This window comes from Corvus brachyrhynchos, unplaced genomic scaffold (assembly GCF_000691975.1).
Source record: "Corvus brachyrhynchos isolate BGI_N302 unplaced genomic scaffold, ASM69197v1 scaffold4, whole genome shotgun sequence".
Classification (NCBI taxonomy): Eukaryota; Metazoa; Chordata; class Aves; order Passeriformes; family Corvidae; genus Corvus; species Corvus brachyrhynchos.
In genome coordinates this window covers 3,226,275-3,243,533 of record NW_008237878.1, presented here as the reverse complement: position 1 = coordinate 3,243,533, position 17,259 = coordinate 3,226,275, and the positions used below count along the sequence as shown (strand labels likewise).

The 17,259-nt window shown below is 38.6% G+C and overlaps 1 protein-coding gene and 1 long non-coding RNA gene across 4 annotated transcripts in view; one reads left to right on the top strand and one right to left on the bottom strand.

Annotated features, from left to right (window-relative positions):
• Positions 1–5,372, bottom strand: part of LOC108446264 — a 58,781-nt gene extending 53,409 nt beyond the window's left edge. For both annotated transcript variants that reach the window (XR_001861407.1, XR_001861406.1), the window contains exon 1: positions 5,286–5,372. This is a non-coding gene — a long non-coding RNA (uncharacterized LOC108446264). The remainder of the gene's footprint in view (positions 1–5,285) is intronic.
• The window catches only part of DCP1A (decapping mRNA 1A), a 31,087-nt gene extending 23,870 nt beyond the window's left edge, over positions 1–7,217 (top strand). For both annotated transcript variants that reach the window (XM_017732412.1, XM_017732411.1), the window contains 2 exons: positions 1,631–1,849; positions 3,336–7,217. In XM_017732412.1, the coding sequence (XP_017587901.1) occupies positions 1,631–1,849; positions 3,336–3,416 (300 nt within the window). In that variant the 3' untranslated portion in view covers positions 3,417–7,217. The remainder of the gene's footprint in view (positions 1–1,630; positions 1,850–3,335) is intronic.
• Positions 7,218–17,259: the final 10,042 nt, after the last annotated feature.

Here is a 17,259-nt window from a genome sequence, read left to right as displayed (position 1 = left end):
CTCTGTTTTCCTGAGATACCTTGTATTGTATTAAAAGATACAAAGCAGAAAAAATTGAAGATTAAAGAAAAAAAGAATAACACTTGTTATTGCAAAACTTGTAATAGCAAGTTTTAGCAATCTAAAAACAATTTCAAGTTCTTAGAACTGCCTCGGGTAACAGTTTAAAATAATGTCAATTTTAAGTTTCAAGTTGCAGTTACAAAATAACTGGTAACAGTAAAGTGTTCAAGAATGTTTTAATTATCTTTTTGTTATGTATTCATTTTAGGACACCATCTGTATTTTAATTCTACTTTTCCCTTATGCACCCACTCCTTTTTCAGATCTCTTGCCTCATTCTTGTCAAACTTGCTCTCCATGAAAGCAGTTTTAGTAGCATGCCCAGATCTGATTGTGAAGGCAAAAAAATGACCCTACTTGAAGTAAAATGCTGTTTTAGCTACTGGCCTGCTATAAGATAAGCTCTACAGTCTGTTCATGACCCAGTTAGTAAACAATTACCTAATTAAAAGCATATTATATGGATTTGGGAATTTCAAGAAATATGTGCATGTTGTATAGTAAACTGTCAGTTTAAACACATTGTCTTCAGCTGAAATCCCACGCTGTGAGTCTTCACAGTTTTGACTACAAGAAAATCAATTTGTTAGTTCTGCTGTTGTTGATGTTATTATACACACATTAACTTCAGATGGCTTCGGAGGGCTTTTTCCTCTGAAGATCCTTGGTTATCCAAGGGGAACTCTTTCTGCTGACATATCAAACATCTTTACATATCACATTTAGTGTTGCTTTTCTTTGGAGTGAGATTGGCTTGTTTCTTTTTTTTTTTCACCATGTTGGTCATCCTGGGAGCCTGAGCAAGACATAGATTATCATCCTGAGTAACGATTGCAGTTATCAGGACATGCCAGAGTTAACTCAAAGCGGATGCTTATTTGTGTCCAGTTGATGCAAATGTAGTAGCCTTATAAATGTGCAATTTATGTTTAAAAGGAAAAGTGGTTAAGGCTGTATGTGGATTTTTGTAATGAAATGGAGACAGAACTGTGGAATGATGAGGTGGGAAGATGGTCCTCAAAATACTTCCATCCCACATCCCCCCAAGGGAAAACAGAATATTTCAGTGTACTCCAATGTTTTAATTGTTATTCAGCAGTCTCTTTAAATATGTTGGAGATGCACTTAAAATTTGAAGTAAAGTGTTTGTGGGAGACCATAGAAGTGGGGCTGCAGGAAGCAGGATTGGTCTTTCTGAAAATTCCTAAGAAAAATAATAATTTGCAAAACAGCCATAGGCTCTTTTGATTACTTAAGTGAAAATCTCGACTTTCATTGTATGCGTTATGTTCCAGAAATTCTGGAAGGTAGAAACCACATGAGTAGGAAGGAGTCTGCATACAAGAATGTTCAAGGCTGCTACCTTCTTCAGCTTTGAAAATGAGTACTGTTGATACTAATCTTCATAGGTAGATATTTCTTCATTAAGAGCAACTATTCTTCAACATCTGACTGAATAATTTTGGCTACAATTTATTTCATTTTCTTTATGCTCATCTCTCCAGCCTTTACAGCATCATTCATTCTTACTGAACACAGTGCTTATTAATTTTCTGTTCTTCTACAGGTTGCACCTCCACAGTTTGTTACAGCCACAACGACAGTAACGCCTTCAGTGCTCTTGTCTCCAAGTGTGTTTCAGCAATCAGCTACAAAAGCTACTGAAGTGGAGAATAAAGCCAGTTCTTCTTCGCCTTTAACACTTGGAACAACAGAAATTCAGACTACACCTCCTACTGTTCTCAGCAGGTCCCAGCTTCAAGAAGCACTGATACATCTAATAAAGGTAGTGTCTATACAGAGCTCAGTTTCTGAGGGATGGGGTTCCAAGCACATAAGGCAGAAGTGACAAATTCTGTACCCCTATAACTCCTTTTGCCCTGAAAGATTACAAAAGATGTTCTGTTGGAAGGGGCAGATTACTCCACACTGTACACAGAGTATGGCACAGCTTGCTCCTTTTGATTGAGATGTGGAGGACTTAGAAGAACAGAGTACCTGGGATGTGTCCTTTCACGTCCATATGAATTTGTAGACAAGTGAGAAGTAACTTGCACTTAGTAGAAACTGCTATGAGGGGGGAGTTGATTTTGCTGTCTTTTTAAGTGTTCCACTTCCCCAAGGAAAGCTTTCCTGTTTTCCGTTCCCTAGAACCTTTCATCATCTTTACTTTCAGTGTGTTTCTTTGAGATGGAAATTGCAAAGTTTTAGCTCTGCTATTTTCAGGAACTAAAAAGTTCTGTTGAATTAAATCTGTGATGTTGGGACAAGCTGTGCATTGAGATGATTTTGACCTCTAATGTCATGGTGAAGTTGCCATGAATGACAAACAGTTCTTCCTTAGCTCAGGATTCTCTTGCTCGCTCCGTGCTGGTGTTAGTAGAGCTTATACCCAAAATGCAAGTCTAAAAATAACAGTATCTTCCCAGTGACCAAAAAAGGCATTACCAGATCCCATTATTAGGTTGCCTGATTTATCTGTTCCATTTTACATAACCTTTTCTTCTATTGGTGTGTATGGGTTTTCTAATTAAAGATTTAAACTAATCTTGGAATTGAGCTCACCTGCCAATATTCTTGAGTGGTGATTTTAGAGAGCTGACAAGGATATTTGTCTCCAGTCTTTACAGAGAGAGAGGTGAATGAAGACAAAAATAGGCATATTCTGCAGCATGGGAGTACTCAAACAGCACTCTAAGGAGGATACCAACTGCTTTCAGATCTTGTAAAGAGAGTATGACACCCTCAAGCTAACTGATTAGATACCAGTTTTGTAAACTTGTCATTTGAAGGAATTAGACTCGAGAAATATCTGTAAATATTGTCCATAGATTAAACCAATCCACTTCCCAGTCATGCTTTGACATTAGAATTCTTGTAGAGCACACTGCAATCCCATTCAGGCTGGTCTGCCTGACAAACATCACATCTGACACTCAGGCAGACTTGATTTGGGAAACTGTACATAGGATGGGATTCTTTGTGCCTAAGACTATGGTTTGGACTCTGGAGGGAAGCAAAATGTGGCCAGGCTGACACAGTGACCCCTGTCTGTTTGTTTGAGTATCCAGAGTGCCTGGTGATCCCTTTAGCTCCTGACCAGCTTCATGGGTCACAGCCCATGTGTGTTCCAAAAGCACCTTTTGTGCAGGCACACAGCTCGTTCCCTTATCAGCTGGAAGGAATCCTTATGACAACTTAAGTGGCAGTAAATTGAACTCTTCTTGCCTCTTTTTACTAATGTTTCTAATGTGTTTCTGTTTTTCCTGCAGAATGATTCCCGTTTTCTCAGCACTATCCATGAAGTCTACTTGCAAATCCTAACCAAGAGTACAGACAACATCAAGCTATAATTCAAGCTGAATTTACTTAAAATATGTTGATTTTAGAAACAATTATGCCTCATCTATAAAACTAATATTTTTGTAAAAGAATATTTAGTTTTCAATGTCTTGAATTTGAACCTGTTAGGAAAGATTATTCCTTAAATACTTATGAAAGTAATGTTCTCAGAATGATCTAGGTTTTCACTGTGATCATCACCAGCAAACCTTTTTTTTATTGGGGAGGGGACTTAAGTTGCATCTGAGCTCTCATTAGCATTAAGTGAATGTGCAAATGTTTGCTCTGGCTCTCATTCCTGGCTGTATTCACTGTTCAAGGGTTACAGACTCAAAACTATTTCAACCAGCAAATGCACAGTATAGTACACTACAGCATACCTGAACAAAATTCAGTTGTGGGAACCTAGTTCCAGTTTGAAGGACTAAGGAAAATGAGAAGACAATGCACAAAGCTGGCAGGCGTGGGGAAAGAAAGGGTCTGGAAGCCAGGCCATTGGAGCTAAATCTTTAACAAAAGTCTAAAAAAGTGATTTGCTCAGTACATTAGCAGTCTTTAGGTAATGTGGGTGAATTTATCTTTTCAATATTTCATTGATCTTATTTGTTTCTGCGTTACTGACATAAAACACCCAAGTGAGTAAGGCCATTTTCTCTAAAAAGGCAAAATTTGAAATATGCAAAATCTTCAGTGATTGTATCATAGTTAGGAGACCACCACTGGAAGACTCTCTTCCTGTTCAGCAGTGTTTGATAAAATTTAAACATTTTGTTCCCTTTTAGCTTAAGGATGGACCACATCATAGTTGGCTTTCATTCCTCAGTTGTGTTGGAACTGCAGTGTTGAAAATTATGCAGATGGGAAACAAATGCATGCTTTTTTTCTGTTGCCCTCTCCTCAAATTATTAGTGCACACTTCATAGTCTGAAGTTTATCTAATTAAAATGTTACTGCTTTGTATATGTGATTTAGTAAGTCACTATTCACTAAGAATTTAACTGGGTACCTTCCCATTTGAAATCAGAAAATTTTTAATTATACTTTCTTATGCTGCTGTGTTGGTTTACCCATGGGTTGTATTTATTTCTTAAAGGCATGCAAAGGTAATTAATCTTGACTTCAGGTCCCAACCTTCTCCAGCAATAGTACTTTTAAAGGATGCTTTTTCAGTAGAAAACTGTTGGGTTATTGAGTAAAGAGAGAATCTGTAGTGAGTTATGATGCACTGCTTCATTCTTTTCCCTCAAGCACTATTGAAATATGAAGAAAAATATTGTTTGGCTCCTTACAACATATATGTAAGTATAGATATCCTAAGGATTACTTAATGTTGGCGTAGTCAAAGGTGCATGGCCATTTCATTGGAAACTAGTAATTGAGCTTTAATTGTGACTTGTTCACAAATCACGATGTTTTAGATACAACGAATATTTACATTTTTATGTATTTGATCTATTTTAGGTTTTTTCCTAGCTTTTTAGTGGAAAATATATTTTGTTTAGCACTGCCTGCCTTCTGAAAAGCTCTTTCCAGCCTTTGAGTTCAGTGTTTCCAGTTAAAATGTATAGTATATTGTTAGAAAAATGTGCAAGATTCAGGGAAAGATGCTAATGTGCATTCATCAAGAATTATATTGGATTGAATGGTAGCATTTGAATTCAGCAATACAAACTCAAACTTGGTAAGGAAGATAGGAGCTTCTTCCATAAATTCTGGAGTTCAATACTGTGTATGCACATAAACAGTGAGACTCAGATTGAAGGTCTAAACTAATTTTCTGTTGGGGTTTTTAGGCAAAGTTTCACTGAAAGGGACAAACCAGTGAGCAGTTCCTCTGAACAAGAATGGACAGTCTAAGCCAAATAGAGGGTTGCTCTTACCTGGATTTAGCAAAGATGGAGTCCATAACTTCTCACTTCTTGTGGACAGCTTCTGGTTTCTTCAAACAAAGTTTTGATAAAAGTTTGTAAGAATAGAAATGTTGGAAGTTGATAGTGCACGTCGGTACTGTTTGCTAAATACAGTCATATCCAAAGATCTGTAGAAATGATAGGAAGGAGTTGTATTTTGAGTTCTTCAGCCATATACAAAAGTCCTAATACTTTGAATATCCTTGTGAGGGTTCCTGGGCAGCTGGAAGCAAGCAGTTGGCAGACCCTTACTTCACTTTGGTTTTGTAGTGTCCTGGTAGCAACAGGTTGTTGGTTTACTTCCCTGCCCAAACTTTCTGAATTAATTGACAGAGAACCAGAGTTGAAATTGTAGTGTCCACGGCAAACTTCACACCTTGAACAAGTGCATGTGTTTGTTCCAACCTCTGTGTGTGGCCAGCAGACTCGGGAACCCCCCCACTGCAGAGGTGTGACAAGTGCCAGGGGAGTGGCTTTAATAAATCAACTCCCTTAATTAAAAGCTCATTGTAAAACACACGCTCAGTTACAGTGTAAAATTTGGTGTGTTTTTTTTTTTTTTAATGTGGTCTGTGAATTTAAAAACTTTTTTTCCCTAATTTTTTAAATTTTTTATATAAGTTTGAAATTACCAGCTTGTTGAAGTGCTTGGTTTCGTGTTATCTGCATGTAGGGATAACCAGTGTGTAGCAAGTTACTTTGAGGCATCACAGGAAATGATTGTGACCATTTTCAAGTGATTTTTGTTTTAAACTACTGGCTTAATGGGGATTTTATGTATTCTTTCTGGGAATCAAAAGCTGATTAGTTCAGACTACACTCCCCAAATTAATTCTTACCTAAGCCTGTTTTTTGTGGCTCACACTAAAGTTACTTTAGGTTTGAGTTTGGAATTTTACTTTTTCCCTAATCAAATACAGTTTTAAAACCTACAGCTGCTGAATTGTTCAAGAAAATCAAAATTCTGTTTTGTAGTTAGACTTTCTCTGTTGTTACTGAACAATGCAAAGTTTATATGAAAGGTGCCTAATAGCTATTAACTTTAGAAGCAGAATCTCTTTCCAAATTAAACAAGATTTGCAGAATGAGTGATAAAAAAAATTCAAATGATTCATCCTGATTTAATATAAAATGTGTAATTCTGTGTATAAATACTCAATATTGAAACACTCGCTGATGGATGTATCATTTTTGCTTGCATTTCTAATTGCTTCATTTTGGTTTATTTCTGAAACCCATTATGCCACATGTAGTCACTGATAGAATTCCTGAAATGTTTTGGAAAGCAAACATTTATTTGGGACTTCTTGGTTTTTAAAAGTATTCTAAGCAAATCAGCCACCTTTTTTGCCAGGTATTTGGGTTGCTTTGTACAGCATATCTTAACAAGAGGAATGTGTGCAATATGTATCACCTCATTTTTGTCTGGCAATATTATGAAAATGTTAAGATGCAATATCTTCCTTTCACTTCAAGTTGGAAAAATTGCAGTATCTCTGATTTGGTGGTGTATTTATTTTTATCGATTCAGTGTATGGGCATATGGTTAGTTAGGGTTTTTTATGTACCTTATGTGCTTTTAGTAATTTCTGAGTTTTATCACTTCTGCATATGCACCAGTTGTAGCCATTTGCATGTTCTTTCAATATGAAGACCATGGGGAAGGGGGGGCTTCAGGAAAGATTTCTGGAAACCGGAGTAATTGTAAGTCAATAAATGTAGATACTGCATCATTAACGTTTTTGGTATGGTGTGGGTTTTATAGCACCTATGTATGTTTGCAGTTATTAAGTTATTGCATAAATGTTTAAGAATGAGCATTTTTTCATCCAAAATTTTGTATGTTTGCAAATATATTTTTGTAATAAAACTTCAAAACAAATGTTTCAGCACCTCCTAAAACCTTGTGACGTTTCCTTTTATTCCTAGAGTTCTATTAGCCTACTGGAAGGTTCAGGTTTTATTTAGGGTTAATATTTTCCAGAGAAGAAACTCAAATTCCTTACTCCATTCTGGGGCTAGAACCAAAATTGCATTTGTCCCCTAAGAAAATGCAACCTGACTGCTTGAAGGGCAGTGGGGAACAGCCTCTACAAGGTCGTCTGCTGCTGTCAGCAGCCTTGTATTTTGAATTTGATAAACAGATACGTTTCCTCTCACATTAAGAAACACAGCTGCAATTTCACTGGCTTGTAAGTACAGCTCTAACTGTGTTTAGTGCCTTTCTGTATCACTTTTTTATGGTATCCCCTTTCATCCATCTAGACATGGCATTTGATTCTCAGTCCGGTGTTGGTCTTTGATCCAAGACATTGGAATTTGCAGTTATCCTCCTACCATACCTGATTGATATCATGCAACTGATTGATCCAAATTTCACAAAGTAAAATAGGGAAGCTGATGAGGATGAAAAACATAGAAATTCATCTTGAAATTAAACAAAACCTATGCCTAAATCCCTTAATCTTAGCAAGATGCTTATTCCCATTCTAACTACCCATAGGAGCTGGTGCTTGCAGGGCAGATGAAATGTCCGGGGAGGCCCCTGGAGAATGGCGTTTGTTGCTGTAATGGTTCATGTTGGACTGATTCCTGTACTATGTCCAGAAGCAGATTCTTCTAATAGAAGACTGCCATACAAAACAGGTACAGAAGTCATGGATTTACCATAAGGTAATTGAAAAAACAAGAAGTGAAAACAGCTTAGAATCAAATTTTAAATTCTGGAATCTAGATCTAAATTCTGTGTTAGGTGTGTTGCCTGTTTGGTCAATATCAAGAATATTTTTTTCATTCTCAGTGCCATTAATCTGTTTGTCTTCTCTGGATCCAGGTATTCCTCGTCACTGTAATTCACATGAAGTGCTCCCCTTTGGTTTGGGAATAAGGTAATTCTTCTGAATTTCTCTGTGTAGCTCCAGCTAAACCAGGCACTGTACAAAAAGTGTATGCAAACCAAAGTCTTTTTGGCCTTTTCTCTCTTGATCCTTTGTGCTCTACAGTCATGTTTTTGGAAAGTGCATGAGAGCAGGGATTGAATGTATGCTACGATGGTGATATGTGCTGAATAGGATCAGGCAATAGGCATTAGGCTTCTTAAAGCTCATCCTCTAAAATTCAGATTTTATTTGCAGGCTTGCAGAATGAAATATCAAGTTGCAGCTCATGTTCATGGGCCAAATTAATTGGAGTTAGTGGACTCACATTTGGTAAGGGTTCAGCTACACTTCCTTCTCACTACAGAAGATACTGGGGTGGGTTAACTTTAACACCTGTCATTCATACAGCTTTTTTTCATTTTTGAACAGGTTGCCTTCAAGTTACTAAAGAGTCTTTATTATGGCTGAGGTAAATTTCTCTTCAGTTTAGTTTTCTAATCAGAATATTAGAAATTATAATGTATGTTATTGAAAGAGATTTCCAGTGCCCAGTAGTGGATTTTTTTCACCTATCTTCACACAACTTCAGGTGTGAATCAGCTTTTTTCTATCTTCTAGATTTTGATTGGGGGATTTATACTAATTTAGGAGAATGAAACTTCTGTGATAGACTTGCAACTTAAAATATAGCCATAAACTGTAAAGCTCATCCTTGTCAGTTATGCAACAATTTTTACTTCCTTTACATAAGACACTCCTAATCAGGCTCAAAAAGCATTGAGAAAAGAGGGCAGTGAAGGGAGATTTTTATCAGTTGCTGCATTTTTGAAAGAGCACTGGCAATAGAACAAGAGGGAAAGGACCACTGAATAGAAGATTCCTGAGAAGAAAGCAAGGGAAGGAATAGCAAAATAGTTTATGTAAATATGAAAGGGGATATTGTAGAGAAAAAAGTATGGCCTGTGAAGGTATTTCCTGAAGCACAGAAGAATTTAAGTTACAGTTTTGTTTCTGTACTGCTGCATGTCTTCAGGTGTTCTCAAAGCTCAAATGCAGCTTGCCTGTAAGAATTCAGAGTATTTCAGGGCGTGTTCAGAAAATGACTGGGCAGACATGATTTCCTTGCTCTAATTCTTCAGGTCTGCTATGGGGTTTTTTAACCTCTGGTAATGAAGCAGCACAGTGGAGCTGACTGATTCACAGTCAATGTGAAAAAAGTCTTTACTTGATGGCCTCCCATTACAGTTTAAAATCTGCTACATAGAATAAGGCTGCTTGTACCTAGTTGCCTTTTGACTTTTATTTTAAATAGACCTTTAAAAATATTTCTACCATAATCCATTCTTTAAAATTCAAGAAGGTTCATTTTACAAAATCAACCTTGGGAAATAAAACCACAAAAAAATAAGCTTTATATACTGGCTGAAATGAAAGCACTTGCCCTTAGGCCTTTCTTGGAAACATGCAGGGATGTGATGTAATTGCACAAGTTTTACTTCTTTTTTCCTCATAAATAAGTTAAGAAGCTTTCAAGAGTATCTACAGAGCAAAAATCACCCAGCCTGGCTCCTGTATACAAAACTCTATGTTGGTCTTAATTTAGGAAGCATATGACTTGTACATCCTGCCCGAACTTCTTGTGGCTCAGAAGAGGGATGGGAGAGGCCTAGCAGGTTATCCAGCTTTCTCATGTAGGCTTGAGATTTATGGGTGATGCTAAGTGCCTGCTCTGGTTTACATTTTAAGCATCAAACAAATTGGCTTCTGTCCTCTGGGGACACAGTTCTCTCATGTAACAAAACTGCTGCAAAGGAAGCTTCTGTCTTCTTAAACTCCCCACAAGAATTGAGGTACAAGGGTGCAGTTAAAGCCTGCAGGATCTGGATGTATACAGAGTCTGCTGTGGTTTACTATAAGCCCTGGTGTGATCTTCAGGATGGAAGGCACAGGGTGCCCATTATAAAGAAAGATCTCTACTTTTCAATGTTTTTAATAGGAAAATTCTGCCACAACAGAAGCTTTTACAGAAAACCCAAAGGTTTGGTTAGAAACACATGCAGTAATTTTAATAAGGGTTTGAAAATAAATTAATATTCTTCAGATATGAAGATAGCTGAGGGAAACTGCTAACATAACAGACATGTGAAGACAATGTAGATTCATAGTATGTAGTGCCTGAGCCTGTGATGTAGCTTTATCTGACACTTCATTTTAGATAAAAAAGCCTCATCTTATTACTGCTCCTATACCTGTTCTCATGCAGTACATATAATTTCTTGCAATTACTGGTGATGTGCTGCAGAGACATAGGAGATTTTTTCTTTTTTCTTTTCCTTAAATTCATTAGCAGCTAAATAATGTTATTACTGAAGATGATCTCAACAATCTGTTCCATGTCTAAGTGAAGTCACTGTGTTTTTGCATGTGGAAGGATGTGTTGGTGGTGCATAATGGTCTGCATAATGAGAGAATGCTCTGGCATCAGTCCATTTCATCCATTCTTGAATGATTTCCTTCTCGAACGGCTTCTAATGCAGCTCTTCTTTTAAAGGTCTTCTAGTCAAAGCCCACTGTGTTGCAGAGGTCAGGCTGAAGAAGATTTTTTTTCACTTTCTCCTATGCATTACAGCACAAATAAATCCTTCTTTATTTGGTCATTTTAGCTTTCTTACACCTTCTTTCTAAACGTGCACACCCTATGAAAGCATTGCTGTTGGGGAGATTTTGCTTCACACAAGTTATCATCAATAACTTTATTCTTTTGTCAAATTCCATTATTTGAATACAGATACTCATTTAAACAAAGACTAAAGAGACTTGTAACTTCTGAGCTTGTTTGAAGAGTGTTATGGAACTTGACTCAAGAGTCAAATAGAGAAAGCAAACATGGTGAAGTAACTCTGGAACATCTGTGTATTCAGTAGGCTTTCAAGCATAAATGCAGGCAAATGCCTCAAACTCCTATTGCATAAGTATTTAATATTTATCTTAACATAATATGAAGAAATTGCAACAAGTTAAAAGTCAGATTATAAATTTAGTTTTGTAAATAACATTGTTAACTAGTTATACTAAACCAGTGCAAATACCCCAAAATACTGCAATATTAGCATTACAAACGTTGATTTAAATACTGTAATTTTCTTGCGCTGCTAGCAGAAATGCTTTCCTAAATATCATCCAACAGCCCAAACCTACTCACTGTGGGTTCATTTTAACTGTGTGAGACATATACTGCTTTGGTTTTTCTCTGGCAGGCTACATGTTCGATAGACATAAAAAAGTCTCATTGTGTAAGACTTGTCTCAAGTTATTTGGTTTAATGTGAACATTTTTCATGTATTATAAAATTTTCATAATATTTTGGGAACTTTGCAACTCTTGTTTTGGGGTTGGGTTTTTTTTTTAGTAGATGATATTTTTATTTAGAGGTAATATAAAAATTACTATGGTTTAAAATTATTTTTATCCAACACTTGCCTGCCTGTAACTCAAAAATGGTCTGTTCTGTTATGAAGCTCTCCATACACATTTTTCCTTTTCCAGACTATTTTGTCAGCTGAGGAGAAGGTTTTAGTTGAGTTGAACTATGAACCTATTCTGTTTGTATGTATCATTTTCTTGTATCTTGCTCTTACAGATTTCAAAGGTGGATGGATTTCCCATCTGGATGTTTCTGGATCAGGTGCTGCACAAGAACCTTGCATTTTCCAGGTTGCTTGTTATAGCTGTTTGTAGTCTTTGTACCACAAACTGCTGTTCTATGGCAACTAAAGGATGTTGAGAGTGTTTTTCATGGTCCAATGGGAACTGCAGAGCTGATCATTATTTCACAGCTGAATATTCTTTCACAGGGTGTTTACTTGAGTGTGCACTTGTGCTTGTCTAAAACCACTTGCTAGCACTGATGAAGGAATAGAATTTATTTTGAGTAAGATGTGACAGTAAGGACTGAGTCTCTGGAAAATTTGCAGCACCAGATTTGGTCTGACAATGTAATGCATTCCCATCCATCAGGCTACAATGATTGGAATTTCACCACAGTTCCACAGAGAGTGGAATTCCACTTCTCTTTGTTAAGGTACTCTGCAAATTAAATGAAACCCTGTGCACTACATGGAGATGTTCAGGACTAGCAAGGTTACAATCCAGGACAGCAGTGACTGGCAATTCCAGTTCAGTTTGGAATCCATACCGTGCTCAAACTGCAATTGCACAGCCTGTTGGTCTCCTCCCACACCTCCACGCATTTTCTTTACTCACTACTGTTTGGATTTTGTAGTGCTGAGCTCTTACTAGACTTGGATTTGGCAATCTTTTGAGAACAGTTTTTAAGGCAAAATTGGGCACGTAGCTAACTGGCCTAAATTCCAGCAGTGCTGAGTGCATGCAGCTCCTGCTCTGGTAAACAGGGTTGCATGTACTTATGTCAGCAATGCATTTTTGCAGTATCTCAGCAAATGTCAGTCATAGCTGAGCTTTCATGCTTCTGCTGCACATAATGCCCTGACGCTGAAACATGGAGGCAGGGATGGAAAAATCCAGTTATCCTGTGTATGTATTTAATAAGCTGTCTAGTCTAGTAGTTAATAGTGAAGCTAACAAGATGTGATTGTATGTTCTGAAGCAAGACTGTTCGTCCATACATTTGCATCCTCGTTTTAATCACACTGTACATGGTTTCCGAGGCAAGTCCCAGGAATGTGGAAGAAATGTTGACTGTTGTATGCAATGTATACCATGGCTTCAGCTATTGCTTTACAGTCCAGCACACTTGGTCAGAGTTGCAGAAAAAACACGCCTCGTCAGTAGATCAAAGTGGAGGCACTGACACAAGGTGGAATTTCATCCTGTGAATGCCTGAGCTGCTGTTTTAACAACACAATACCACAATAAGCACTCGGTGATGCAGCACAAGGATTCAGAGAATGGAGGGGGAGTTGTGGACAGTGATCTCCCAATGACATTGTCTAAGCTAAGTCTATCTTAAAGTCTTTTTACCATTCAGATAACAACGGAGGAAACAAAAGAAGTTGTGAGCTATAGTAATACTGGACTGATCCAGATCACCCCCCTTATTTTCTTACAGGAGGGAAACAAGAAAGCACTGTTGAAGGCACTTGCTAAGATTGCTGGTGCCAGTACACTTGGGAGACAGTTTTTGAGGGAGCCATCCTTCCAAGGCAGATTCAAGAGCACATCTTCACTGTAATCACAGAGACTTGACCACAGGCCTTATTCTTCAGCCAAAGAATGGAATCAGCCTGGGCCAACAAAGGCAAAAGCAAGGCTGTGATCTGGCCAGTTTATGTTTAAAAGAACTGTGAGAGGAAACAAAGGACGTTGACAAAGGAGAGGGGAGTGACTGAACTCTATTTCAGTTGACTGTCATCTCACTTTGCCACTACCAATGATTTGTGCAGAGAAGAACAGTAAGAGCCTGGCAATGCTGTCCTCTTAATCACACTGTAGACAGAAAACACGGAGTAAATTCATCTGTTAGAAGCAAAAAATTAGTGTAGAAATTACTTTGTTGTTTTCATGATACCTGCTTCCATTTTGTTATTTTTCTCCTGTTTGTAAATACTACCAGCCATCCAGAAAGATGCCATAGCCATATCTCTAAAATATGCTTTTTGTTTTCTGATGCAGATGTATTTAGGAAGTTTTTTGAAATGTTTTCTGCAGCTGAAATTGGGTACACAACCATGTTTTCTTAATGTATCTCTGGTCAATAAAAAATACTGTGGAGTTTGGCATCATAAACATGATTTCACTTACGCTTGGCCTCATTTGAAGAATTTATTTTATGCACCTCTTCTAAACCACAGATTAGGGAAGACCAAATTATCCTGCCTAACCTCACTCAACTGACATGGATAACTCCATGTCAGTGACATGACGGTTGAGCCAAATGTCTGTCTAAAGAACAGTGTTTAAACAGCAGGGGTGATAGAAAATTGTCATTCCCTTCCCCAGCACAGCGAGTATTTTAACAACTGCTCTCAAATCAGTGAGCATGGTTCAGAGCTCAAGCTAACAAATGCTGCTGTGCTGCTAAAAGGGTTCTGTAGCTTCAACTACATCAGCAGGTTGGAGATTCCAGTAGAGCAGGTCTATAGAGCACATGAGAAAGTGCTGAGGACTCCCCATCTGCACTACAAGGGAGTTTGAATTCTGCTCCAGACTAGCTCTTGTCTGTCCTGTTGGACTGAATGCTCATTAGCAGCTGGGATGTATTAGCTGCTTTCTCAGACTGAATCTTCTGTTTCATCTTTATTTGAAAGAAATCCAGTTCATGAGCTCTGGGACTGCTCAGCAGAGAAAGCCAGAGCACAATGAGCAAGGAACAATCAGGAAATTTGATCCAGAATGGTGGCTCAAGCTGCTTTAGTCTTACCTTCTGACCATATGGCTGCAGACAGAATCAAGTGTGCTGTTGCCTTGAGAAGGGCTGACGGGTTGTGGAAAGGATGGACAGAGGAGAAGAGAAGTTGTGCAACATGCTCAGAGAAGTTGGTAACCCTCACTCTACAAGATTAGTCTGATTTTAGGCCTATTTGAGGCAACGGCACAACCAGATCTCAAGCAAGATATTTGCTGGTGTGTAGCATATGCAAAGTTCAGTTAAGAATCTTTTACAGGGAACTTAGGTTTGAATTTACTCTTACCTCACCAACAGTTTGGGTAGATTTTATAGTTTAAAATCTGCAAAGGAAGAGACAAAATCAGTATTTCTCATAGATGCTACTTGTAACTCTTGAGATCTTTCATACTCCCCTGCTGACAATATTCCTTTGGCATCAGAGCTCCAGGAGGACAAAAGAAGTACATATCCTGTTGAGCCAAAGTGGATTTTAACCGGAATACTGTGGGGAAACTGCTGTTGAGAATTGCTGTTGGTTGTCCCCACCATGTCTGGCAGTCCTGTTTTTGTTTCCTCAGCTAGGCTCTCTTTGGTATGATTTCCTGCACAAGTAGCTAATTTCTAGCTATCATGTGTTATTTAATTTCCAAGCTGCTGTTTAGACATGGTGGGTTATGAGGTGTACAGTGTGTCTTTCTGTGCCCTGGGAGGAAACCTGCACAATGATCCTAAAAAATGCATTAATGCCCTCATTTCTTGGCCCTTTGCTCGGCCACTGAAAGCTCTTGGCATTATAGCCCATGTCTTCAGTGTTCCTGAATTTAAACCGAGGCTTATGTGATTCTCATCAGGCTCTTTCATATCCCAGTTTTATTGTCCATATCACTTTAAAGTGTATTACTGAAATTAAAAGATTTGGGTAACTGGTTCTGCAGAAAAAAAGGTAGTTGGCCTACCCTACCCAATTATTTGGAGGTCGAATATAGATTGGAGCAGACCAAATGGCAGTTGCAGCAGTTAACCTTTGTATGGTGCTCTCCAGAACAACCTCTGCACTTTGCTACTGTCAAGTCCGGTTGTTTGGCTCTGTTTTATCCTTCCTGGCCTATTTCCAGTCTATTTTTTTCTTCTGAAGATTTTTATTAAAAGGATTTTCAAGAAGAAAACTGGTGAAACACTTTAAGAAAGCTATTAGGCTAAGGGAGTGGTGTCTGCTTTTATTTCTAATAAATTGGTTAGTTTGTGGAAAAAAGTTTTATCTTACTTTGCTAAGAGTTTCACATGTTATTTCCTACTGGCAGTTTGCCAAGTGAGCACAGCTGAATGCTCTGTACATGGAGGCGGTTTCTTTTGTTCCCGAAACCCAGAGTCTGCAGACCCTTGAAGATGAAGGTGTAGGTTTTTTAATGTGACTGGTTCAGTGACTTCTGGAAGTAGATGATGATAGCATTAGTTCACTACATGTAACTATGATATTTTTAAATCAGTTCCATACAGTTTCTAGGACAAACTACCAATGGACAGAACACTGAAATACAGGAGTGCGGTGCAGGAATACCAGGTTTCATGAGCAAGATCTGAAGTATCTTAGAATCACAGAATCATCAAGGTTGGAAGATACCTTTAAGATCATCAATTCCAATCTTCAACCAAGCACTACTATTTTTTTGTCATTGTTGTCTGATTAACCTATATTTTTGTTTCTAGATTGTGACTTCTAGTGCTGTTTGAGCTTTCTAGAATAAATATGAAATATTTTACTTGCCTAGTTAAGTCTGTAGCTTTAATGTCATGGTGTTCAGAATTGCTAGAGAAAACGTATTGGCTGATTGATGGCTGGTGAAGTCAATATTTTATGCAAAAGTCTCTGTATTCATCACATTTTTAAACATATATTATGGAAATATGAATTATTTCCTGACAGGAAGCCACATGGGGCAAGTCTGCTACTCTTTCTCCTGACTGTGTGGAAGAACAAGGTTCCTGTTAAGCTGTGGGGTACTGTGACATTCTTTTAGACAGGAACAGGCTGAGGTGGAGACCCTCAGCAACAGCTTTATGGAGCAGGGGTTGAATCAAAATGTCGCGGGAGGTGATCCTGCCCCTCTATGAGGCACACCTGGAGTTCTCAATCCAGTTCTGGGCTCCTCAGTACAAGACAAGGAGCAGCTGGAGAGGTCCAGTGGAGGCCACAAAGATGAGGGGTCTGGAGCATCTCTTATGAGGAGAGACTGTGGGAGCTGGGCCTGTTTATTCTGGAGAAGACTGAGGGGATCTCATTAATGCATATAAACATCTCAAACACAGGTTCCCAGAGGATGGTGCCAGATTCTTTTCAATGGTGCCCAGCAACAGGACAGGAACAATGGCTAAAGCTAAAACACGAAATTCCACCTCAACATGAGAGAGAACTTCTTTACGGGGGGTGGAAGCACTGGAACAGCTGCCCAGGGAAGGTGTGGACTCCCCCTCTCTGCAGACATTCCAAACTCACCCGGACTCGTTCCTGTGTCACCTGCTCTGGGTGACCCTGCCTTGGCAGGGGGGTTGGACTGGGCGATCTCCAGAGTTCCTTTCCAGCCCTAACACTTCTGTGATTCCCTGAACAGCAGTAAGAGAGGAGCGCGGCTCCCTCGCCCTCAGCGCCGCCTCACCGCGCACGGCCTCGCGCGACGGAAATGGCGCCCGCGGGAGGAGC